Source organism: Periophthalmus magnuspinnatus, chromosome 24 (genome assembly GCF_009829125.3).
Source record: "Periophthalmus magnuspinnatus isolate fPerMag1 chromosome 24, fPerMag1.2.pri, whole genome shotgun sequence".
Classification (NCBI taxonomy): domain Eukaryota; kingdom Metazoa; phylum Chordata; class Actinopteri; order Gobiiformes; family Gobiidae; genus Periophthalmus; species Periophthalmus magnuspinnatus.
The window spans coordinates 15520960-15548822 of record NC_047149.1 but is presented as its reverse complement, the minus strand read 5'-3'; the positions used below and the strand labels follow the sequence as shown (position 1 = coordinate 15548822).

The following is a 27863-nucleotide window of genomic DNA, read 5'->3' as shown; positions in this document are numbered from 1 at the left end:
CCGAGGGCAGCGCTCAGTTAATCCATTACGTTTTGCTTAGGAGGTTTTATTGATCACATTTTGAGGCAATTTTTGGAGTCAATGCATTTGCTACAGAAAGACAAACACAAACCTATTTATCAAGACCAAAAATCTCAAAACAATTGAAGTTGAAAAAAATAAAATAAAAAAATAAAATAAAAGTACACACAGCATATTTATACAAATTTTATTGTGCAGAAACCAAACCATGATATTTATACCTTATGTACAATTTTAACATGGGAGATGTGATATATACAAATATCTGGTATTACAATATAACAATTTTCAAAACCTACTAATTGCATAGTACAAACTAAGCACCAAATACTGTAAACTGTAAGTAGTAGTCTATCAGATATATTCCTTTAGATAACCATATAGTCATTAAAAGCAAGTAGTGAGTGTACATGAATTTCATATGGAATTGCAACCATCATCAGCATTGTCAGATCTTTGAAGTCATGAGCACTTGGGATGAGAAACCAACAAAATGCAATATGGTGTGAGCTTGTGCCCAACCTGACTGAATAGAAAGGTTGGGTGACTCGCCAGTTCATTTTCTAATGCACTGGTATAATTAAAATTAAAAAGGTTACATAATCCCACAGTTACATAAATTTACTATTGCCTGTAATGCTTTTAAAAAAATAAAATGGTAAAATGTTTCTATGAATGCAGTTTAGACACACTGTTTTGCTAAAGGGTAGATTCAATGATGGATCCCAAAAGTGACATTTCTAGATAAATTTAAGTAGTCATAAATATCGCCATTATCATCAAGGTAGAATTCTGCCCTTGCATTATATAACTTCTGTTTAAGGGTCTGCTTTTTTTCCATGGAAATATTACTGCATGATATTGATTTGCTTTGGAATGTTCCACAGTATAGCATCAAACCTCTTTATATCTGCATACATTTTATTATAGGTGTTTTTGTTGTTCAAATATACTTGAAAAATGCGAATTCTTACTGTGAGTGGGGTCACCCCTCTCCACAGATCTAACCTGTTAATTGACTTAGAGACTGATAACTTTAATGAGATGCTGTGTAACATTCCAGGCAAAGCAATAACATCTCCATGGAGACAAGCAAGGTTCTCTCCACTTGCATGAAAAATACTAAACTTTGGTAATACACCAAATTTTATATTTTTGAGTGTAAATCAAATCTAATTTCCATAACACTTCTGAGTGTCCACGCCTCCTGGAATAGATAAGCTTGTACTAAATCATCCACACATCAATATATGACCAGACAAATGGTGGTTTATTGAAGAAAAATAAGTGTGCCATAGAACATACTGTTATTGTCGATGAAATTCTATCATGACCTCTGTTGACCTTGACTTTTAGTATGTCTTGTTTGTGGATAATTATTTGATCTGATCTGAAATGCTCATTCCACTCCATACTGCTTGCTATCTTTCGTATAATAGTACAATTTAAGCTTCATGGCAATAACCTGATAAGCAGTTCAATTACTCTGCAGTGGGTGTCATGACAACAACAGCATCGCCTGACTCCGCCTCCCCCTCTTCATCACTATTATTCCCAACTGTGGTGTTGGCAAGGGCCACTGCAGCTGGTCTGGGCCAAAATGTGTCCTTAACAGGAGATAAAAATAAAAGGTTGAGAAGTTAAAGGTTCACTATGTAACATGCCAAGTTACAGGTCTGATCTGTGGAAAGGCGACCCTGCCTTTGAGTGTATTATTTTTCAAGGTATTGCTTAAGCAACAAAACACTTATAATTGAACATATATGATAGATTAGATTAATGCCATACTTCGGAACATTCCAGACAAAGCGATAAATCCTTGCAGACAGGCAGGTGACAGAACCCCTCACCAGAATGTTACATAGACATGAGTTTTGAGAGTCAACAGAGGTGGAGCTCACATGTAACACAGTTAATTGTCGTCAATGGGGGTAATCTGTTTGAGTAGAATGTACATTTCCTGTAAAAGTTGCTCAGTGTAACGTTTGAGTCAATTATTAAACTAATTACTGAGTGGCAACACAGAGCAGTTTGACAATAATAAAAAAAGAAGTAGTTTGGTCGTACATTATTTAAATGACTGATGGAGCTCTACAAAAGAGTCGTAATACTGAGATACAAGAAACAATATTAAAACAATGCACAGACCTGATAATAGTAATTCTCTTACTAGTCTCATGGTATATAATTAACACATAATAGTACAATTGATAGAAAATACAGAAAGTACTGTAACTTGGAGGTGTTTATATAAATATATTATACTTTTTACATTAGGTTTTATTGGTAACATTATGGAAAATATTACTTCAAAACAAAGAATAAACATAGAGGACATGTGGTTAAAATAATCTTAAGGGCAAAATATAGAAAAGTCTCAATTGTCTCAGCATGTTTTCTAAAATTATGCAAGTAAACGGTCTTTTCATAATATTATATCCACATATATGTAGTAATAAACACCAGCTAACTTGAAAGTGGATACTGAATCAAACTCCAGTGGGACCAGACTGAGTAATTCATGTTTACTCACTCTCTATTTCTTTACACTGGAACATCTCCAACAGATCTGGCAGCTTCATCAAACAAACAAACGATAAAAATGAGAAATATTTAATCTAGTTAAATTACAAATGATCCTTGATGATGTTTTCAAAAGTTTGGATCAAACGGTAGACTCTGATCTTAAAAAGTCTTTAATAAAAAAATCAAAGTGTCAGTAATCCATTGCGATATCGCACACACTGTGAGGAGCATCTTTCATCTTGCAGTTTGTGAATCAGAGTACAGCGGGGAATGTCTGTTTACAATGAGGAGTGTGTGAACTGGCACTGGCTCAGAGAAAAGTAGTTTTGTTAAAAGAAGGGTAAGTCTCCATGGCCTTTCTGCAGCAGGAGGAGAATACAGAAGAGCCTCAGATTCACCATGAGCCCAGTGCAGGTTTAGGAGCGTTTTGTGGCTGCGTCTGAGACTTCAGAGCTGCATCGTCAGGGCAGGGTTTGGACTCGGGCAGTCTAAAAAGAGCACAGGGTGGATATGTTCACAATTATGACTCTGTATATTACAAATGAACTAACAATAAATAAAGGTAACACTTAATAACTACACTTTTCTTAGACTTAATAAAGCACGAACAGAGACTCAATGAACAAATAGTTTCAGAATGATTCAGGCTATAACTACTTAATACCCTAAACTTAATTCCTAACCCCTTTAATTAAGCAGGTATTAAGCCTGAATCATTCTTAATAAATAGTTTGTTCATTATAATAGAAGTCTATGTTCATGGCTAATTAAAGCTTAGCTATTATAAAGTGGTAATGAGTAAATAAAGTATGTACATGAAACACAGGCACATAGGCAACACATTGTGAATCAAGCTGGACAAAATGAATTACTCGGTAATATGAAATAATGTGATTGGCGTGGCATGCAACCTTAAAACAAATATATGTGTTTTATTAACTATATACTTAGATGGCTACACTGCACAATTGTATTTTTTCCATTATACCATATGGACAAAACAAAGGTGTAATAACAGGCCTTGTCAAGTCTAGCTATTTTCTGTTACTGTACCCTGACATTACATAAGCCTTTTGTGCAATGAATGAATGATTTATGGGCAGGGTAAAAGAAGAGTGAATGATTCATGTTTGGTTTTCTTGTAGCATTTCAAAATAAACAGTAGCTGTCACATAAAACACTGTTATTACTCACCGGTGTCCATCTCCTTCACCTCCATATTGCTGCGTGTGAGACAGACAAGACCATGTGACTCCAGACAAAAGGTTAAGTGCTGCCAAGTCAACAAACAGGTAAAAAATGTCTCTAAATCCAAGGACAACCCATGTACTCTCAAATCCTTTACTGAGATACTAAGCTTGCATTGCAATTTTGCTTCTGACTATCACATTGTTTTAATAAAGTGAACAATTGAAATAATGCAACCATCATAAAGCACCATACATTTCAATTAATGCTACTGACCCCTACAGGTGTTGTAATATTAGTGAAAGTTTCTTCACCAAATATGATACATTTTAAGCCAAAAGGCAACACACATTTACTGTGTAATTTGATGATTAAATTGTATGCAGTGTCAACAAAATGCCATAATTTAATGTCATCATTTGTGTTTATATGATTGTTAAAGAGAGTGTACAATGTCTCCAACAGGCCAGGCCCAGTATAGATATTCAGTCATTCTATTGAATTCAGTTTGCCAATGTCTGTGTGCTCCCTCAGTCGTCCAGGTCTGATCCATAGTAAAAGCCAAAAGTAAAATCTGTCAACTGGACAAAAGTTATAGGAGTGAAAACACTTCGCTGCTCATCCAAGCTGCTTCTTCAGTTCTGGTCAAATTACTGGTGGACACTGCCTATATGTATCTGAAGGGAGGAGCTAACTACACTGAAACTGGAAACAGCTGTTGTTTACAGTTTCTACATGTAGGCTAGGTCTATTGAGCTACACTGAGTGTACACTGTGCCTGAGTCATAATTAGCATACTTAGCAGGATGGAGTTGTCCATCTTTCTCCCATCTACAACTCCATCCCCAGACCCAAAGCAAACAAAGTAAACAAAACAGCTCAACAGACCTAGCCTTCAGACAGAAACTGTAAACAACAGCTGCTGTCAGTCAGTTTCAGTGTAGTTAGCTCCTCCCTTCAGATAGATATAAGGCAGTGTCCACCAGTAATCTGACCAGAACTGAAAAAGCAGCTTGGATGAGTAGCGAAACGGCTTCACTCCTACAACTTTTTGTCCAGTTGACAAATTTTACTTTTGGATTTTACCACAGTTTGACAATGGTTTGCCAATATAAACAGATGTTCCCCTGGTGACTGTGATACAGTACTGTCTTTTGTGTGGGAAATTTAAAAACACAAGCATTTATAATTAACAAACATAAATAAAAAACAATATTTTTCAATCAATTATCTTGGTGTAGCACAATAACCTCTGTATGTACACAACAGGCCTCTACAAAGAAACTTTACCTTGAAAATGCATCCTCCAGACCGTCATCCACATCCTGTCAACAAAACAATATCCATGACTGCCATCTCAAGAACATTGTAAATAATTGCACACGAGTGTTTTCTGGATATGGATATAGTTACTATTTTAGTATGTACACACTGTATGCATAACTGTATACATGACTGTAAAACTCATGACAGGGTAAGAAGAGATGTCTCTCTTTAAGTTCACGCAGTTATATACTGCCATCTAGTGTTCTGTTCCTGTATCTCCTAAAGGATTGGCCAACATGCCACAACATAAAAATGAGTAGAAATACAAAATTGATTTTTCATGCAAATAAGAAAATATAAAATAGCATAAATTGGTGTTTGGTGTTTGTGTGACTTACCCATGAGTCGTGTTTGATGGGTCTTCTGCGTGTGGGGTTACTGCGGGGTAAAGGAGAGTGAAGTAAAGCGGCTAAGAAGGGTCTCCGCACCTTCTCTTCTGTCTGTACTGGCTTGTGTTGTACCTCTGTTTTTTGGACATGAAAGACATGGACAAGATATTTAGTTTAAATATATTTTAAATAGTGGAGACTGCTTGCAGTGCAAATCATCTATGAAGACTCCTCTCTGAGGCAGCATAGTCTGAAAAGTTAGTCCATCGAACTTTCATTTTGGGTTCAAAGACTGCTTCTTCAGGACACTTTTAATTGAAAGAAGTCTGCTATTAGGTAGGAGCACACTGAGCCTGATTAGATCTCACTTTGCCAAAAGTGACCTTATGAGGACAAAACATTTTGACCTATAAATGTCAGCGCTGTTGGAAACAGCTTCAGCTCTCCTCCCTCCAGGACTAATGAGCCCATTGGTGTGAAGTTATTTGTCCTCTAAAAGAGGCACGATTAATATAAAGGGGAGTTTACAACCTTAATCATGACATCGTAAATTGTAACCCCCACAACATTAAATCAAAATGGTGCCTTGTTGTCTCATTAACATTCAGAGACACTTACCTTCTGCACCAGTTGTCTCTGTCTGACTCTTACTCCCAGAGCATGAACATGGGCAGGTCCCGGACTTTTTGTTTTTGTCTGTCAACAAATAACAAAATAGAAATATAAGTGTGAACAAGTCAAATCTATGTAACAACTTTAATTTAGTAGGGTTGATTAAAAATAACTTAAAATGTTTAAATTTAAACATTGTAAAAAAATGTTTAAAATACGATTGTGTTATACTATAACATCCCATTAGTTTTTTTGTATAAAGTAGTATACAACACAGATATACCACATCAATCTATTTTCCTCTTCTTGGATTTGTAGATGCTTAGAGTCTAACAGAAAATGAAAAGTGAAACACAAAAAGAGAGCCAAAAAGCATACATTATTATAAACTTTGTTTATGCTACAATCCAGCTGGGCAAGGCATTTCATTTGAGCTGAAATAATTGAACGCCCCATATGTTTGCTATTATAAGATGCTCTAGTGTTGTTATAGGTCTAAAAAATTACATTTTGAAAATTCACTAATACAGGACACTAAAGTAAATAAATATGCAGATACTCATGGTGAACAGTGTTGAACTCAATAAATCATTAGTTTTACACTGTACACGGCCTGGCTCAGGAAAAGAATTTCAGTGCAAAATCAGCAGATGACCCTCCAGAAAAGAACAGGAGTGTTCGAATAATGGCTGACCTAGTATTTTGAAGCATTTCTGAACTGGAGCCAGCCCTCTCACAAGATTACCTGTCAGCTCATAGTACCCTAGCCATTAATTATATTATTTTTAGGTTTTAAATTACAGGTAAGTAGAAGGAAAGTTCTTGCGCTTACCTTCCTGAGCAATTTCCCAAAGATCAAGGGCTACTTTGAAGGCCTGGGCCACTGTTAATGTCACCGCCTGAGCCTTTAAAGAAAAAAATTGAAAAAAGTATAAAATTATAAAGTATTTAACAATAAAAAAAAAATCTTGCTGAATTTAACTGTGTGCTTATTCAGATAATCTATACTACATATGATGCAGTATGTGTCAATCCCAGCTTCAACCACTAGATGGAGCCCAACACCACTTAAAATATGACTGGTGCAACATCGAGCTACATCGTAAATAATAATTTACAGTATAAAATGTCCTGTAAAATAAACATATAATTTTCTCACAATCTTTCTCTTTTGGCAGAGGAAGGCGTGGCACTCCAGGGTCTCATTGAACTCACTCTGGGACACATAAGCAAACACTTTGTCCTGAGTTTTATCCGCTGTGCAGTAGGAGATTCTGCAAAAACACACACACACACACACACACACACACACAAAAAGTAAAAAACAAAAGGCTGTATTGGCTGTATCTTGATAACAATATTCAGACATTATATCAATTATATCAACCAACAGTCTATAAATCAGTTTACATCGTTTTTTTAATTGAAATGAAACACCGGATTGTCAGATTTTGCATATCTTCAAAACATTCACAATACAATAAATATTGCTGTAACATGCCCACATCTTTACATGCTACAAACAAACAAATATGGACGGTGAATACAACTAAATACATGACATATATGCATATACACAGTGAAGTTTGCACTTTCTCATTTGCATACAGGAGGTAATCAGTGAAGGACAGAGCATGAGACCTCATGAATATTTTGCCAACTCACAATTGAAACTACTAGAGTTAAGAGAGACTAATGAGAAGCAGCGACACGCAAAGTATGACTCAAGCTTTCATCAAAGTTGGGTGGAGAGGGTTTATTTCAATCCACTTAACCTGTAACATCATTCATTTATTGTATTAGTTTTAGTGAAAATTTGAGACTGACTGATAATGATCTGATGGCAAATGTTTCATTTTCACTGTATTCTGTATTTGAATTATGCATATACTTTCCTTGTAATTAAAGGTGACTAATGTAGCGTTTCGGGTGCAGGGTCTGCCAGCTGCCTGTCTCCATAGAGATGTTATCACTTTGCCTGAAATGTTCCACAGTATGACATTAAACCTTTCTGTCTATGGAGACAAGCAGGTAAACCTGTCAGGTCAAGTAACACATCAGATTGAGCAATACAAATGGTAATTGGATAAATCTAAGATATGTATGTTTATATGGCCATAATGTGAAACCTACTAGGTAATGTAATATCTCCACAAGACATGCAGGGGTAGAACCCCTCACCAGAAAAGTTACAAAGTACATCTTTAATAATGTCAAAATCTAAAAATTAACAAAGATTATTATGCCCAATTAGTTTTGTGTCTCCAGTTTCATTCAAGATGCAGCTGCAAGGCCATATTTATCAAGTCAAAACAATCTCTAGGCTTCAGGTATACCCCTTTTAACCATATATTTACATTCATAAACAAACATCAATGTAGATATTCATGGTATGACACAATTTTTGACTTAACAATAGTCTATAGAGGACAAACCTATAGCCACAGGGATTGGACAGTTTTTTCTTGCAGCATGAGCTTAATTTCCTCTGAAGACTGATGATGGCTCGTCTTTAAATGATGACATATGCATTTTGTTCAACCAGCTGAAATTCAGTGTTTTCTTTCATGTGTCACCTCAAAAACTACAAAATGCTGTTTCAGGAAATATGTCACATTTTCTCCAGCAGTTGATTTTTTTTCACCTACACTTTCGATAACAGAGCAAAACTGATTATAACCCTGTATCTTACTTTTCAGTCACATAAATCTTAGTTTGACCTAAATTTTCAATGCACTACCGGTTCTTCTAATAATTTTTCACGACAATTAGGACTATGGGCTCAGACAACTCTGTCAATACATTCAACACACACTGTAGAAGGCTTTTTGAATAAATGGATTAATGAAATGACTAGACGTGTAACGACAACACATTCTGAAGTGTGAAATATTGTTGAAATAAATATAGACAATAGTACAATAATAATACTAATACAAATTATGCCACTGACACAATAAGATTGATACCACAAAAACTATTCTAAATCTACAATATTAAAAAAAAAAAAAAAAAACATGAGCTGCAATAATAAAACAACAAAACTAAACACTTTAGTACTTAATTTGCATCTGTAATGAGTCATAGAAATTATTAATTCAACCTTCTACAGCTCAAATCTTACCATATAGCTAAATTATAATAATAAAATGGAGAAAAAAATATATTATTCCATCATTCAACATGTTGAACGATAAGTCACTATAGTAATTATCATGACAGGCCTAGATGTGCCTTAATTTAAAAAATTAAACAAATACTACAAATACTCAAACTCCAGAGGACCTTGCATACCAACAAAATACACACATACTGCAAGTTTGTTCTATTTGAATCAGCTCTTTTGGCAAATATACATTACATCTCATCATCAGATTAGGCTGTCGTCATATTTCTTTTCATTTAGTCTCAGCTCAGATCATAGTGAATTTTACATGTGTCTCCTGTATATGGGACACATCAGCTCTCACTGTTGCCACTCTGATGCACACTTCAATGGTGTTGTTCATTCTGCTTGTGTTGAACTGTACATTGTTTGTTGCTGGGTTCCACTGATGATTGACCCACATTGCAAAGCCCAGGATGCCCCGCTCCCTCATATGAGTATTTCCCCAGTTTGGATTTATATTTGGCCCTTAATTGCACCATAAGAAGCAGAGGGAAAGTTAAAAGACATGACCTATTTATATGTGGAAAACAGGATCGAGACACTAGAGAAATAATGATCTTCTCATCAGCATATTCAAAAGAATTATAAAGATTTATGAGCTCCTGTCACAGCTTCACTGATAAAGATATAAATATTTGATGAAAAAGATGTTATGGTGATGTACGAGGAATATGCAGACATTTTGATTTTATGAAGGTTAGCAATAGTTTACGGCTAAGCACAAATAAAACATTCACACTACACACACAGAGCTGTGCTTTTAATAGAATTTTAATCAAATTGTTATTAAATTGTTTAAAATCTTAAGTACAATAACAGTGTGGAGTGGGATGCATTCATTTGTTGTTTCAGCTAAGGCTTATTTTAAAAGTTGGTCTAATTCAGTTCAGGTACTGAATTATTAAAAGGCATATTTCTTTGTTATCTAAAATCACCTTCAGTAAATGTTGTATTAAGTCATGTGCATGGGACTACACTAAACTTATAGATCTGTCTATACAACTTATCTATAAACAAAGAAAAACGCAAACTAAAACCAAAATTACATTTTGAGAAAGGTCATCTAGACACTGAAAATATAATAGTCAAAACATTCAAGTGGACTCAGAGGATTACTAAAACATAAATGCTTTTCAAATCAGACTCCTGATTGCCAACACTAGAAATCTACCATTCCATTTTACCTTCAACATGGGTAAAACAGTGTTGTGTTGTGTTGATGCAATATTACACCAAATTGCCTTGCTTTATCTGCAAGCCTTTTTCCAAACATTTCTCTTTTGAAACTAGCAAAAGAAGCAGGCAAGAAGAGAAAAGACGATACACAAACAGTAACAAGAATGTAAAGGTCATGGATTCATCAGAGTTGGGACAAAGACAATCTATGCATTCATTCTGCACAAAACATTGACAAATCAATCTAACTCGCAAGTGCCATTCTAAAAATGTTTTACGTTTTTTTTTTCCCTTCCGATGATGCACAAATCTGATACAAATAACTGACAGACAGTGAACAACAGAAGCCAGGCTGTCAGCAAGCGTCACATCCAAAGGGGGGCTTCACTTTGATCTGCTGGCTGCGGTGAAAATATTTTAATATACATTCACATCAAAAGCCTGTATGGTTCTTTACACGTATAAAATGCCTCACCTAATTCACAAGTCATCAAAAGAAATACACTTTGTCTATGGGGCATGGTGAATGTTATCTGATTTAGTTGATGGAAAATATTATGGAGTGATGCGTCTCCCAAACCTGTCACGGCGAGCAGGCAGAGTGTCAGTCAAACCCATGTGACCTGTTTGATTTGTGTGATTCAGATGCAGCTCAGCCCCTCACAGCTCCTGACAGAATGTGAATGACAACAACCGAACCAGATGGATCCACCACATGCTCTGCTCATTGACTGACATTAGGATCAACCTACATGTTTTGGGAATAATTAGACGTGATTATTTATGTGCAAAGAAGAACGATGACTGCATATTAAAAACCTGAATATGCTCAGCTAAATCTTTAAAAATATCACAATGTCTTCTTGGTAGTTGAGTCACTAGCCGTTGCTATGTTCATTTCTGTCACAAGGATTAAGAATTTTGTAAAAATATTCGAGATTTCTTTAACTTGGCAAATTGTATAAACATCCATGGGCAATGCACAGCTAAACTACAGTAATACAAAGATCACTCGTAAAGGTCTAAACACTACACGCTTACATGATAAACCAGTTATTTGCTATAAATAACCTAAATAATGGCATCCTGTAGATTTCTTTACTGCATGTATTACCTTTGAGTTGGAGACATTTTACATACATTTTAGCCCTAATGTTAAAATAAGCTTTGAAGGGAGATTTTCCATGACTATTTTACTTATTTGTGAAAGCTTATAGTTTTGTTTTACCAAGCTCACTTAAGATTAAGAAGATTCAGATTAAGCTCTTGAGCTAGACTTTAGTTAAGGTTTACACTTAATTGTCCCTGTAATTTGACCTCGGCATTTGACCCATCCTTCAATGCCACTGGGGCAACCAGTCAGGAGCAGTGGGCACTATAGTGCAGCCCCTAGGGACTAATCTCCAGATCTTCAGGACTACCTTAGATTTTACCTATGGTGAATGTTTTTGGTGGGGGAAACCTGGGGTGACCTGGTTATTGAACCCAGATCTTCTTTCTGTAAGGTGTTATTGCTAGCCACGACACCATTAAAGAGCTCTATATTAGTTGTTTATAGTGACGAAGACCCACAATGTTATATTGTTATCCTGCTACTGCACACTTGACTGAGACTGGGGCCATGGTATAACATAATCTGAAAATGATGCTGCAAAATTAATGAGCTGTCAACAACTGTGAGCTTTATAGAGTCTGCTGGATACAATCAGAGACAACATAAATGCCACTGATCCTGGATGATACTGCATTTCCCATTGTCTAGGAGAGAGCGTGTGTGTGTTGTGTGTATGTGTGTGTGTGTTTTGTTAGGAGGGACTGGGTCATGCATGTGAAGGTCCAATTTTCCGATGCACAAAGTCTCTTTTACTTGTTCTTTCTCCTCCACTAAGCTCTGCCCGAGGGAAACCGCCTGTCTTCCCGTATGAATACACAATTAGCTTGACAAACACACACATTTGCATACACACTGACACATGAACACAAATCATATGCAGAAATATTGCGTACCTCCTGAGTTTATCCATACAACTTTCTTTCACCCTTCACTTGGTTTCATGGGCAATAAATGGATTATGCACAAAATATAAGACAAGAAGCATGGTTTGAGAAGGGGGGAGGGATCATAAAGAGGATAAACCAATCCCCAGTGGAAATGCTGTTTTTAGTCGAATGTTATAAACAACTTTAAGAAGGCCAAATGGTGAGAAAATAAAGATAAAATGAAAGCGGTTTATGAAAATTAATCCACAAAGGTGTAAGTCCTGGGTGTTTGAGAATTATTTATAAGTAGAGTAAGAGTATGAAACTAAATAATAGGAAAAAATGATCAGTGTTCTACAATTTATGCTCTAATTTACATAATATTCACTAGTTCTGAGAGAGAGTAGCCTAAAGCAAAAATGAATCACAAAATAAAAATCACGGTCATTTGTTATTTTATATTTAAGTGTACATTGGATGTACATTGTATTCATGAGTTTTAGGTGACACTTTCAGGACCCATAGATATGTTAATCTTTGTCTTGATCTATTATAAATAAACAAATCTAGATCAGCATTTTTTTCAATATGATGGTTATTAAATTCTACCAAATCTAATACGAAAAACAAGACTTTAAAAGCACCACTGATTCCCTAACCCTGTAAAGTGTGGCCAGCTGTATGATGTTTACACTGTGAGCCGGTGAGTCTCCATGACACAAAGCCAGCTCTATATTATGGGAGGCTGCTATCTCCAGAAAAGAGAAAGCAACCCCACACAACCACACAACATGCTGCAGCGCCTTTGGTTCAACTGAATCAATGGAGATACTGCTGGGAAAGGTTATCAAGCGAAGGCCAGCTTCCTAGCATCCCTCACTGCCCTCGTGTTATTGGTTTGACACAACACTGATCCAACATAAAAGACTGGACAAAAATAGCCATATTAAACCTAAGAATAAACAGACTGGACTGATGCAGGTTTGAAGATGAGGGGTATAGGTTTATAGACACACAGGACTAGTATAGCAGTAGTAAGTTCTTGTTTTATTGTAGCACTCTGAGATTCTATTGAATGAAGAGTGCATTATAAATAAAATGTATTATTATATTAATTATTAATAGTAGTGTTTTTCCTCATCTGCAATATAGTCTAAGATCAGTTTGGTAGCCTTTCTGAGGCAAGTTTTTTATATGTCTGCACAGCATCTAAAATGTATAAAGGCCTGTCACAATAATTACTAGATCAACTTCTGGGGGTTAGTATTTATTGTGAGTTCTTTTTCTTAGTACTAGTAGGAAACCTTTATTTATTTTCCTGTAGTACATATTTTTAACGATATACATTTATCATTTGTCAGTGGAATAAATTAGTTTCAATATAATAGTTTCTAAATGTTCTTCAATTCAAAATGTGTTATTGGCCTACTCTTACATATGTAGAAAACCTTCTTAAAATACTTTACCTGTAAATAGAGACGTTTTCTATGAGGTCAGTGGTCTCTGTATCCGTGATGACGATGCCTTTGGGTGAAACTGTAAGTGTAACTTTTCTGAACTTCTTGGCGCTGGCTCGGGCCTGTGGAGATCAAATACAAACACACATCTTCACACACATCACGTCTTAATACTAGCTTTAGGTATAATCCAGGAAATCATGACTACTGAACATTAGTAATGTCTTTACTGTGTCTGTAGCCACTGAGGACCAACCAGTGAGCGAATGTCCCAGAAATGCGTTGGATTTATGAAAAGTGACAGTGGGAGACCAGTGGGCCGAATGAAGTTTGAGGTTGGATCTGGCAGGCAGTGTGTCCCCCTGCTGCTCTGCTCCATCTGCGCTAACACATTAATGCCACAGTGGTGCTGAGCTAGCGGTCTGTGGAAACGCCTGTTGACCTCTTTAGTACGCAATTAGCTGATAATGAAAAAAAAGATTTGGCAATTCAACACAATTTGAACTCCTGTGGGTTTGGTCTCTCCTGTCAGTGAAACAGTTTTACTGCGCTGTCCATATCTGTTGCCTGGCACTTTATATGGCAGAGCTCCACAGTACGAGCTGGGCGATATTACAACAAAAATAATTGGGTTTTTCTTTGTCATATTGATCAATCACAAGTTATGATTCAATTTTATTTTGTCAAGTAAATATGGATTTCACCATTAATTTCCTGAACATAAACCATACAGACTTGCCATTTAACAGAGGACTGGCTGTAGACTTCTCACTTAAAACGACCCAAGCTTATGACTGACGATTAATGACTGAATCTCAATTAGATTTGATTAATTGCACAGCACATCTTCTTCTTTTCTAATTGATATGAACTGTAAGTGAGGTAGACCTGCCTTTCTCTCCACTCAAGCCGTCTGTGTGGCCCCTGGTTTCTGACATTGACAAAATGTATAACGTTGATCATACTGGATTGAAAATGAGTTACTAGTAGCCCAAAGTAAGTAGTATCTTAGTACATTTAAGATAAGATAAGATAAACTTTATTGTCACACCAGGAGAAATTTGTCTTGGGCACAAAGACTTTATTACCATTATTTTATGCTATCACATAAAAATTCTAGTCAAATTGCTGCCAATGAAATGAAATGAAACAAAAGAAGAGAAAACTAGGACTTTTCAAGGACGCCGCCTTAATGCCCTGGAGAAGAACAGCGAAATGTGCCATACTTAAAACAAGTGACATCGTAGTCTACAGTAGAAGACAGACTGTGGCAGCTAATTTATGTGATGGTGATAACCACATTCACTGGTGTATTTGTGTCAGGCCACAAGGCAAAGAAGAAAAAACAATCTGTCACATTCAGATACAGCTCATGGAGTCGCTGTCTAACATTTTGGTCCTTGGGTCTTGTCTTTACCCAACCATAAGAGAAAGTTGCAGTGATATTGTTCAGTTGTTCATTTTCAAGGATACTGGCTTTTGGTTTTTGTAATAATTGTAATTCAGCTTTTGTAGTTAGTTGAGTTACAATTTTTTTGCATACATACATAATAGTATGTGTCTTGATCTTAACATTTCACACTTCGTAAAGGTGCACTATGTAACTTTTCTGGTAGAGAGTCACCTTTTTGTCACCATGGAAATGTTAGTGCTTTGCCATACACCTTTTTCAATTAGGTGTTTTGAAAATATGTATATATACTGGTTTCATCATGCAAAACAGTAACAGTATCTCCATAACCAGAAAAGTTGCACTTAGTGCACCTTACATTACATTTGCTAGCTCCAGTAAATTCACCAGATTGAGCAGATTGCAGTTTGAGGGTGGCATTTCAGTCAAATCCACAAGGGACAGTCTATAAAAAGAATCTGTGTAATTGATGTCTTCTACTTCACGTTTTCATATGGGTCCAAAGTGTAAAAATGTATAACTACGCACTATTAAGTATTTCTTTAAATAAATAATGCAAGTCTAAAAGTAAAAATATTCCATATAGTGCATATGATTGACTCACTGTGGCCACAATCCTGTGTATGGCTGCAGAGGCCATGTCCTCTCCTTTGGGCTGTCCCACCAGAGTCATACCCAGGTACTTGACATTGAACACCATACCCTCCAGGAGAGTCTCTTTAGTGTCAGTCCAGTTCTCCGGCAGCTCTGCTTAGACAAAAAGAACAAACAAGAAACATAACCAAATTGCTCAGGACATTGTTCTTTTACTAACATTGGCACATTCCCATGAAGAAATTTGAGTATTATTTTGTGTTAAATTCTTACTTAATGTCTAGATTATTTATGTTAATAATTTGTTGTTGAAAAGATAAAATTACTGACTGGTTTGCACAGACATTGAGGATTTAATACAGTACAGTTGTGAGAATGATTGTATATTGCTATTATAATGTATGGCAAACTGCACACACTAACAGAAGAAAAAGAAACAATAAGACACCACAAAAACACATGAACTATTTCAAGCACGTTGTTTACAAAGCTTTGAGCAGCACAAAGTTGGCATAAAAACATCACAAGTAAGCAGACAGGCCTATGAATAGAAGCACTTGAGATAAAAACAAAAGCATGGAAGCACAGGAAATGACAAGAGTCTTGTAGAAGATTTACAGTATAAATCACAGCCAGTACAAAGGAAATGTGTAGGTGATTTCTGAAAATCTGTCACTTAAACTCAAATCATAGCCTATAGCTTCTACCATAGTATAGCAGAGTTATAAGATGATGGCACAAAGATTCAGTTTTCATTAACATCACAAACTACAGTGTGTCCATAATATCAGGATTACCCACAATACAAGAGAGTCAAGTGTTTTGTTCTTAGTGGGGTGCAGCTTACACCAGCAGATTTGTTTGTCCTGTTGAGAATTCCATTAGCACTTAGCCTTCCTCTAGCAGCCTACTGTACTCAAAGCCTAAAATATCCCATCACCTTGAGTACCTCTCTTCAAGTACTCACTGATATTATTGGCTTCATTTGAGAGGCTTAGACTGACAAGCCACATTCACAACATTCACTCTTTAAGGAAGTGAATGCACAGGATAAAAGCCACAAATTGTCAGAGTCGAATCCTCTGCTAGTTCCCTCTATGGACCGAACCATCTGTTATTGGCAGGTCCAATGCAGCTGTATAGAGCCTGACAGCGTTTACACAGCTTCCAACAGCCCTGAATTATTAAACCATCTTCAATCACACAACGGGGGCCTGCTTCAAACCCAGAGACACCGTTTGATGTTATTAAATGTGGCTGTGGATGCGTGCTGGGGAGCCACAGGCATACGATGAAGCCTTGTGTTGTGTTTGTGCAAAGAAATGGTCCTAATTGTTCTTCCGAGATTCAATTAGAAACTTCATTTATTCCCGTGGAGCACATGTGTTAATTATAAAGGTCAGAGATGAGGTTTGTGTGTGTATGTATGTATGTATGTATTAAGATAAAGATTAACATAAAATGAAGGTAAATGTAAGGGGAGGAACAAATCATGGTCAAATACGCATTGTCCATGTTGTGACTCAACCAGATGAATTATTAAGACTAACCATGTTTTTGCTGCAGGGTTTCCAATGTATTTCTCTCTAAAAAGAAGTAACTAAATGTTTAATGAGTCCGGCTGGGGTCCAAAGATAGAAAGGACAGTTGCGCAAGGAATGAGGCTGCATTTCTGATTTACATGTTGAACTGAGAACTGGGCTGAAGGGAGGCACAATACATTATACTATAGAGAATTTACTGGCTAAGTTACATTACTCTTAATACTACTCTATTACCCAATAGTATTTGTAGTAGAAGTTTGCACTTAATGATTAAAAAGCAGACCATAATTGTGTTACCAACAGCAAAAGAAATAAGTCCTGTCTGGTGGAAGAAGTAGCACAAGCTGCAATTTAGATAACATGCCACAGACCCATAGAGTTTAATTGAAATGAGCAGCTGGTAGTTAATTGGGAGATTTTGGTATGGTGTAGTGAGATAGTAGTAATATATACATGTACTATAGTTAGATATATTAGTAGTGATACTAAACTGTATTACAAGCAGAACTTAGTGAACCCATCTTAAGGATTTTCCATTTGAGTCTGTCATATGAACATACAGTGCATTATTCCTGCCTTCCATCTTGAAAATTATAGTTTTTAATGGACCTACATGGTAAATAATGGTCAAAATAAATACATTAATCTGCAAATATCCACTAGCAGCAGTATCTTGTATCTATGTCTGTTTGTATAGCCCACCTGTGTACAGTGTGGGGAGGCACAGCAGCAGGTGATTTCATTTAAAAAGCACTGACAGGATTAGGGAGAGGGGCCCTGCTGCTCTGATGGCGTGTGTTAATATTGAGACGGTAGGCAACGATTCACACCTCCACTTCAGCTGAAGGCACCCTGATTTCATTATGGTCTCACGCAGACACATCCTACTATGGAACTATACAATAACATAGCTTTACAAACATCTGGTATTCACAAGAGCTGACTGCAGTGCGAAAGGCAGCTTTTTCTTTCTCTGGTCCCCCTCAGCGACATGCAGTGATCACCAGCTGTCTCCCTCTGCTCCATGGGCCTTCTGTTCATTGCACAGGAATTGGACCAGGCGAAATGTGTTCTGCCACAAACAATAGAATGGAGTGTTATTGTGAGCTTTGTATCCTTTCTCTAAACTATTTTGAAGATGCACAAATAAGGTTCAATCTGACATTTTTGTTGAGTTATTCAATCCTGTTCTTGTTCTGGAATATAGTGTTTCTTTACGGGTCTGGTGCATAGTCCTGACGTGGTGAAAAAACATCCTCTTCTTGATTTTTTAAACCTATACATTTTCCAGATTTACCATGAACAAAGATGGACCCCTAAAATTCTAAGGAAGGATAAGTGTAAGGATAGTGCCATATACATGTACTCAATTATGTACAGGATATGTTGAGAATTGGCTTTTGTAACTTTAGAATTGTATTGTAAGTAATTGGTAACATATATTCCATCCAACACATATGAAATGAACTGAACTAAAATGTCGGAAGGGCATCTGGGGAAAGCATCTCCCAAATACTGCAATATGTAAACCTTCAAATGTTCATAATGCTTAAAGGGAAATGCCAGAAGGGAAATGCCAGAAGTAAAGGGAAGGTTGTTTTAGTATGATAAAATGCAGTTCCTCCTCCACACTTCTCAAGAATGTGGCCTTACTGTTTCACTCATTCAACAGAACTTTGAATGTAGGACAGCACCTTGAATGAGAAAATAGGCCGCAGTTTGAGGGGAGCTGGTGGGCGGCTTCAGTGATGGTGGGGGTGTATGGTTGGTTGGCTTTCAGACTCTGCCTTAAGGGCAGTTAATCTGGCCCTTCCTTTTAAGATCTTGTTCTTCTCTCCAACCCATCCATCATCAATTCTGATAGACCACAATTTCTCCTAAACACAAAACCATCCAAACATTAATCATTTGGTAAGTACTTTTTAAATAGCTCACATTAAGCAGCACTTATTCCAAATTCAATTACAAACAATCCTATAAACAACATAGAAAACAATCTTGACAAGTCAATGGATCAAACAGTCCAGGTTGCTATAGCGACCAGCTGCTGTTCCATCCCTCTCAAACGGCAGCAGGAGGCGGTACCTGCAAATTCTATTACTGAACGCCTTGGCCTGGCTTCAAAGGGAACTACAAAGCACCTAAAGTGTGAAGTAGAATGATTAAAGCTGAAAAATGTGCAAACCAGACCACTCCTGTTAAACATTAAAAAGCTGAGTACCGACCTGAAGCTGCGACAGTGATATAATACCACCCACCAGCTTGAATACTTTTACAAACAAGTGGAGAGAAAGAAAACTTTAGCACTACATTATGCAAAAGTGCTTGGTAAACACATTAGCTGAATCTGTAATGTTTAAAATTTGCATAACATTTCTGAAATTTCTGTCAATCCAGTGCTATTATATCTGGGATGAAAAGATTTGCAATTTGAGTTGACAAGTCTATGGTGCCATATATTCACAGTACACAGATGTTGTTTGTGTAATAACGTCATAGTATGATTCATGAGTTATGAAAGGACTGGCAGCCTAAAGGGACAAGCGTCTGGTTGGGTTCATGCTTTACACACGCGCATCATTTGTCTGTCACTCTTCCTTCAATTCAAGACATCTCAAACAAAGGCAGGGGAGTCATTTGGGAAATCAAACCCATAACGTGTCTGCTCTACCTAAAAATCTACCTTAAAGTTCCATTGCCTGCTTGTCTCCATGGAGATATTATTGCTTTGCCTGGAATGTTCAACAGTATGGCATTAAACGTATAATTTTCTAAGGGGACAAGGAGGTGATGCCACCAGGTCCCTAAAGAGTCCCTGAATAATTCAACTTGCCAAAACTTGATAATACTGAATAAAACATTGACAGAAGGGAAGTTTAGATTTGGAATGATAGGGGGTATTACTATTGATGATAAACAACTGAATGAAGTATATCTAATTTTACTTATTTATTTCACGTACCAATAACTAAACACGATATTATTTTCTTTCTAATTAATTGTTCAAATAACTAGTTCATTCTGCTGTTAATTATGTTAATTAATCCTCCTGTACAATAAAATATGTATATCTTCATTAATGTGGTGGGACTGGATGGCGCAGAACAAAACTATGTGTCTTTACTTCCTTTACCTCATATTTGCGTAAGCTGTTTTGGACTGATAAGAACATGGAGCTATGGAAGCAGTATAAAGAGATAGTAAGTAATCAGGCATAGTAAAAAACGTCTTATATCCTGAATGCTAATTAGTGTATATTGTAATTATCATGCAAAACAGAAGCCATGTCGAAGGGGCTTGTATAATTAATTATGAGGATGGCAAAGAGTTGTCAACAATCTAGCTCTTGGTCATTTAGAGTTGTCAAAATAAATGGTAAGACTGCAGCCACTGTAAACAATGTGCTAATGTTTAGTTTGAAGACAAACACACTTGGTGCGTTCTCCTTGTGTTCCTGTATAAGAGAAAACAGATAAGGGTTTAAAGGTTACAAAATGCCATACAGTAGGCCTATATAATGTGCAAAAATGCATTTACTCAATCAATCTACGCTTCTTTTTCAAAAGGCATGGTTAGCATCTGATGGGAAATACTGAAGTTTATTATTGAGTGCTAAAATAGAGGTGACTTGCAGTGCTATCAGTCCCTGCTTGTTTTCAGAGTGACTCAGCGCTGCATGTTTGCATAAAACCACACACTTAAACTAACAGTGTGAATGAGGTAGGACTAAAGCATCTATGTCAAATAGTTTAATACTTTGAAACACTTACTATGAAGATGAGTGTCCATAGATCAGAACAGTCCCTTGGCTTAGTCTTGCTTGTCTCCTTGGACATGTATTAGTTTACTGCCATACTACAACATTCTAGACACAGCTTAAATATCTCCATAGACAAGAGACAGGAAAAGTTACAAAGTGCATCTTTAAGGGCAAGGCAATAAAAAGCTTTGTAGTAAAAGGTGAGTGAAAATACGATATTGAATCTCAGTACAAAGCTATAGAAAGAGAACACTTTGCTGTAATGATTTGTTTTGCCATTCTGAGGGCACCTTCCAAAGATGCTGATGTTGTTTGGACTCCTGTAAGAGATGAGGGCATCCCACAGGATCCCCTTTAATGCGATGAAGCACTTAGAGCTGTCCAGCCCAGTGATGGATGTGTGTCTGACTGCTGGATATTTGACCTCTCTGGACTGGGCTCGTCCTGGACTAGCTCAAATCAATGGAAGAGCTTAGGTAGGGCAAACACAAGCAAGGTTTGTAGGGATTATTGAATTTGAAGCATGATGCTTTTGAGCTAAAAGGCTGGCTGAAAATAGAAATGGTTATATTATTGTATGGTAATATATGTTGTGTTTACAATGTAAAATATTTGGGGGTCATTGGGTCAACATACCAAATTATTAAAATAAAAGAAACAAAACTGGAAAGAGGGTGAGCAGGTTTTTACCAATAACAGTGAAGGTGACTTTAACTATATTTTAAAGGCAATCGAAAAACAAAAAGTTTCATGATCAAATCTAAATAATAACTTGGCTTTAAGAAATTGCCTATTTTTGCCATATAGCCCATCTCTACCTCTAAAGTGAGCCTTTGCCTCTGCCAAGTCCAATCTTACAATAGTGTTCAGATCATCTCCAAAAGTGCATTATCTATAGCCATAGCAAACATTTTAAATTGTATTTAGTGAAGCTCTTTAAGCCACAAGCAATGTTACAGCCAACAAAACCTTTTGATCTCAAATACATAATGTAAGTGGACTGTGATATAAAACTGCACACCTGATTCCAGACAGTGGAGATTATATTTGCCTGCAGAGCTGTGTGTGAACACTCCAGAGACAGGTCCTATACATTTCCTGGTGTTGCATAACTTGCTTTGTGCTTGTTGGTGTCAAACTCCCTTTAGAGATATGCCGAAAACAGTATCCCGGACCATTATAGGCCAACACAGACTCAAAAACTGTTGAGATCTGTGAATGGCCCTGGTTAACAGTTCATAAACTGAAAGATGCTGTAAAAATAAATGGCATATCAAAAACATATAAGCCATGAAATGTGTTATATAGCAGCCATATATCACAGCTCCCAGTAGGACCATGGACAAAATCAATAGAGAATATGACGTGCTGCAGCTTTAATAACACCAGGCTCAGGCTTTAAAATCAATGTGACAGAGAGGAAAATACACTCACTCCAACAGTAACAGGCACAGACAAGTGAAAGTGTAAGGTGGCGTATTATTTGTGCAATGGTGTAAGAAAAACTATTTATAAACCTGATTCAGTCTGAGAACATGCAAATACTTTCAAGCTGTGTTTTGTAGATATGGTTCTGTAGATATTATATAAGTTAATTTGAACATAAGATGACATATAGCCTATTTTTATCCAATGTGTCATTTCCAATTCCACTAGTGTAGGTAACGGCATCAGTCCCCAGATTTCCATATCGGTCAGGCTCAAGAATTAATTATATACAAATTATGTATATAATCTACACTATTTATTAACCCCAACATTTAACTTAAATGTTTTTAACTTTTTAACTTAAATATTATCTATTTGCATTTCCAACTCTCTCAATTTAGTTATCAGCACCAGCCCCCAGATTTCCATAGTGCTCAGGCTCAATAGATAAATTACATTACACTCTACTACTCCTCTGTATATCCCTTGACATCCATTAAATAAACAAGTTGGTTTCCTTTCATATTTGACTTGAAAGCATAATTTCCCATGGAGTTGAAAGTAAATCTCACCTTGAACCAGCATCCATCAAACCTGCTTGTGATTTGTGCACATGAGACATCTGCTGATCTCTGAAACACTAAATCTATTGGACACGGACAGGTTTCCCAGCATCGTGAAAACTCATTAGCAGCACTTTATCGCTACATCTCTGCTCAGTCTGAGTCGGATGTGAGCGTGAATTATGCAGAGTAAAGATGAGAAATCTGTCCTGTGAAATCACTGCGTAACGGACTGCAGATAAACTAAGCGTGCACTTAGTCAAGGTTATATCTTTTGGTTTGATTTTTGTAGACTAAAATGCAAGAAAAATCTTCCTTAATTACCAGTAATATTACCATTATTGTTTGTTCTCTGCTTAAAGGGGCTGTAATAGACGGTAAAATGTGTCTCGCCTCAGTACACATATACTGTAAATGCAGCTCTTAGGGCATAAATTTGACCGGCCAAGTACAATAAACTTGGCTCAAGATCTGGAGAAGGGTACCCGAGCCAGTGCTGTACTACAGTTGCACAGGGCTCCCAGCTGTAATAAAGGATGTGTAAAATGCAGAGGTAACATTGCTAACGTCAACAATAAAGTACCTTAAGACCATCAACATGGTATACCTTCTGTGCTGGCTCCAGTTTGTAAGGAGATGAATTATTAATAAAGTAAGGCACAATAACGTTTGACAATAACAAGCTGATAACCCCAATATCAAAAGGTGCTTTCCCCCATCCCCATCACAACACATCACCACCAATTATCATCCTCTCCTTGTCTCTATCAACTAAACTCAGGAATCCCCCCCATAAGAGATCCAGAGCTACATCTCTACAGCTGACATCCTCTCCTCTATTATGTGCTATATTCCCACAATGCCTTGCTTCATGTGCAGGCATCTCTCTGTGGCTCACGGGCGGCTGAGTCTTAACGAGCCATCTCGAGATAATTGCTCCTGGATGGTCCCAGGCTAACCCATACCCCCTCCCAGCCCCCTCCTGAATGTCACACTGTCAAGCCCCTGTCAGCTCTGATACAAGCCTACGGCTGTCAGGACTAAGAGAGCAACGAGAACAACAAGTCAATGCAGACCACTAATTTCAGATCACGCCTGCAGTGACACACGAGAGGCCATGTTTTGACATTCACACTTTAAACAGCAGTTAGTTAGCATCAAACAAGAAAGCGGTGGAGTAAGTGATGCAGCATAGTAGTGCAGTCTTATAAATAGTGTATGTGTGTCAGTTCAGATTAAATTTGTGAATGTACTTTTTATTTTTAAAGTTAATTGAAAGTTAAGAGTTTTTTGTTGGGGAACTGAAAGTTTGCTGGTTTGTATTCAGCCTGGTGGGTTGTCATAGCCCACTCCAAAACATTTACTTCAGATTTTTTACCAGTTTAAACCTTTGCAAAGTTTCTATAGTAGGGGGCGCAGTCTGCAAGTGATTGTAGTCATTGGTAGAGCACACGAGGGAGGCTAAGGCTTTTAGTCCCTCAACAACAAAAACACTACTTCTGCCAGTAATGGAAATCAGGATTATTTAATGAAAAGGCAGAAATGATCAACATTTATAAGTGCATCTGGTCTATGCATGATTACTTCACTCTTTGTCCCCAGCAAGTGACTCTTAAATCATATCAAAAGGTCAACCAGTCCAAAGGAGAATCAAGGGGGGATAAGAGATGCAAGAGGAGCAGACATGACAGCTTCAGAAGTGATCTTAAAGCTGTTGTGAAGACAACACTGCAATTTTCTATTCAGTTCATGCAGGTGTCCTTTTGCTCCTGGGCCTGTTCCAAAGCCTGCTTTTAAAGTGGTGCACACTGTGGACTACGTCCTTGCAAGGTCAAGTGTGGGGTCTGTGGAGCGGAGACAGGATCCAAGGTGAAGGCTGATTCCCTGGGCGCCTGCTGTGTGCTCTTCTGTACCATCCACTGCCTTTGACCTCAACAGATGACAATGGCAGACCATGAGGGAATACAGTACACGTCAGTGGGTGCACCACAATAATAAAAATGTTTGTTTCTGGTGTAAGAATCAAAGAGGACCAAGTCTGAAACATAAAGTCAGAAGGGTTTTAATGGGTTCTACACAGGTGAAGTGAACAATGAAACAACGGAATCTCCGGAAAGGACAGGTGGAGAGCCCCGGGATGTGTATGTTGACAGCTTTTTACAGTGTCTTTCAATGTATGTGTGTGTAAGGCGGCTCCTCTTCTGATCTGCAGGCTTTACACATTAAGAAACTTTAGGCAATGTCAAATAAGGTGAGAGTTTTATAACCCTCTCAGAGTGGGGGTCACACATTCCTTTGTGAGAAAGGCTACAGATTAGAAGTGGCCTTAACCAAAATGACCAGAACATAGCTGTTATCTTATTGTCCACACATCCTTATAAGCCCCTACGCTGGTCTGCATGGCATCTTGGTGATCCCCCACGCAAATCCATTTTGTGTGTATTACCTTAGCATTAGTAAATCAAGATACCAGTTTGATCTAGTGCTCTTACAACCCAAATGTCCATGGTCAGCTTTTTTGTACTCTACCAAACAAATTGTTTTGTATTATTTTTGAGATATTTGACACAAGTCATTGCTAAAGCAAGTACTAAAACTAGATTTGAAGTGGTATTAACACCTTTAAAGTTTTTCATAAGTATGACCCCGGGGAGGGAACCATAGGGGGAAGACCCAGGACACACTGGAGGGACTATGTCTCTTGGCTGGCCTGGGAAAGGCTTGGGGTCTCTCCATAGGAGCTGGAGGAAGTCTGTGGGGCAAGGGAAGTCTGGGAGTCGCTGTTTAGACTGCTGTCCCCGTGACCTGGTCCCAGATAAGCAGAAGAAAATGTATAGCTGGTTCCCATGGTAAAATCAATAACAATTATGATTCTGTGTTTTAAAAAATCATATGATACCTTTAGGATTATAATTTTTAAATTGTAATGATGCCTAGAGTTCACGGTACAGTACATCAATGCATTTATGATATATCAGTATTGAAGCGAAGTTTGAAATTCACACTAGTGTTCAAGTTCATGCCACATCATTGCAATGCCAAACTTAGCCTAGATACTGCAATTATCATTATTATTATTAACAATCAATTAACTACTACTTACTACTACTAAGAGTCATCAGCCTTCAACTTGAATGTAGCCCACAATTCCGGATGGACCTTATTTTCATTACAACTGTTTTATCAGATGCTAATAGCCATAAAATTAAAGATTATTAACCAAAACTGTATATAAATGACAATCTTTCACCTTTCTGAACAAATAAGGACTGCTTACCTTTTCCACCCTGTTAATCCCAGACGTAAACTAGTTTTGACACCTTGCACTGAGAAGTAGTCAACACCCTTACACTTTGAAATCATAAAAAAGGCGGCAGAGAAAGCACAACGCACAGGTTTCAAAAGTGACACAGACAATAACTTTCAGGAGAGTGTGCTGTTGGGAAATGTCAGCTTTCCTTATCTTCAATATAGAAAAAAACAACAACAACTTCTCCACAGCTAGAGTGACAATATATGAGCCTCTACGGTCAATCAAACTCAACTAAAGGGCTATATATCCACATGAATTACAACTCATTATCAGAAATACATTACAGTAACAATCTAAAGAGGAATTTCAATTATTACAATGAACAAGAACATCCCAGTGCACCTTAATGAAAAGCCTCCAACTGGCACTAGATTATTCATTGAGCAGATATTCAGGTTGAGCCAAAACCCACATGCTCGGGTTTTTGTCAGTGCGAGTTGTAGTAATTGGCTGTATGGCTGCAGGGAGCGAGTATTCAGACAGCACTTCACACATCAATAAGACAGCAGAGCCCCGGCAGAAGCGTGCACTGATGGAGACAAGGGCCACTGCACTGACCCTTCACTCACAGGCCTCCAGCTATAGCTCCAGCTCTGTGGAATATGGCACTTTAACACCACTGTTTAAAGGTGTTGGGGAGGCATATGAACATGCTAAATATATAAATACTCCAAAGTAAGTCCAGCACTATATGCTATATGCAGGCCTATTCCTGTTGTCATAACCAAGTTCCTTAATATCTAGCTATAAACCAAAACACACCCAAACTGATCCATTTCCTTTTATGGCTGATGATTTGACTGGCAAGTGATGCTGATGCGGTTACCATGGTAACATAGAGTCCACAATGCACTGTCCAGTGTGAGGATGCTTAAATCTTGGGATCAAAAAGTTACCTTATGTTCTTCTTAGTGTCTGTTAGTAAAATTAAGAAATATAGAAATGCATGTTGTATTTACAATTAATCATGCTTCATTGTTTTGTGATCATAAGCTGTGAGCTATAGTCAAATGTTAGCTGTAAGCCAAACTCCTAATAGCAAAAGCCACTACTAAGGAAATAGCCTACTTTAAATTCATTAAAAAAAAATATTTGGAAAGGTTTGACTCACTCTCGTGTTTGGAAGTTCCCCAGGTGTGGCGCGGGACTCCGGGGCTCTTGATGATGGCTCTTCCGGCGGATTTGAGCGCGTCCATCCCGGGGCGTGTGTGCTCTCCTCCGCTGCTCTCTCTCCGCTTTGCCCGGTCTCCGCTGCTATCTCTCCACTTTGCACAGTCCCGAGCCCCGACAGCAGCGTGCAGCGTGGAGGATGCGCCAAATAAGTGACACAGTGTAGTGTTAACGAGCCGCAGTCACGGTCCAATCCTGCAGGAGACTGAGCGGGAGCAGCTCAGCCCGCTGTACTCACAGCATCGCTCCTAAACTTAAGGGCGTGTCTTATCACCCGTAGGATGGGCTTCGTGTTG

At 37.6% G+C, this 27863-nt stretch overlaps 1 protein-coding gene across 3 annotated transcripts; it reads right to left on the bottom strand.

The window, feature by feature from the left end:
- Positions 1-199: 199 nt before the first annotated feature.
- On the bottom strand, positions 200-27741 carry si:dkey-71h2.2 (low density lipoprotein receptor adapter protein 1). Of its 3 annotated transcripts, none has more exons than XM_033991045.2 (10): positions 27509-27741; positions 15800-15942; positions 13794-13906; positions 7162-7276; positions 6835-6907; positions 6009-6086; positions 5400-5524; positions 5026-5060; positions 3742-3770; positions 200-3035 (listed from the first exon to the last, which is right to left on the bottom strand). In XM_033991045.2, exons 1-10 carry the CDS (start codon positions 27591-27593, stop codon positions 2995-2997), a joined length of 837 nt encoding a protein of 278 aa, XP_033846936.1. In that variant the 5' UTR covers positions 27594-27741; the 3' UTR covers positions 200-2994. The 3 variants fall into 3 exon arrangements, 2 of the variants coding, with proteins under 2 accessions (XP_033846936.1, XP_055088186.1); XR_008649235.1 differs by having other exon boundaries at positions 2967-3035; positions 3742-3820; XM_055232211.1 differs by lacking the exon at positions 3742-3770 and having other exon boundaries at positions 2369-3035.
- Positions 27742-27863: the final 122 nt, after the last annotated feature.

Coding starts and splice junctions, on each gene's coding strand:
- si:dkey-71h2.2 (XM_055232211.1), bottom strand. CDS start 27,593: ATGGACGCGCTCAAATCCGCCGGAAGAGCCATCATCAAGAGCCCCGGA. Junction 7,277..13,793: donor GAAAACGTCTCTATTTACAG/GTAAAGTATTTT, acceptor GTGTTTTTGCAG/AATCTCCTACTGCACAGCGG. Junction 5,525..6,008: donor AGAGACAACTGGTGCAGAAG/GTAAGTGTCTCT, acceptor TCCAAAAAACAG/AGGTACAACACAAGCCAGTA.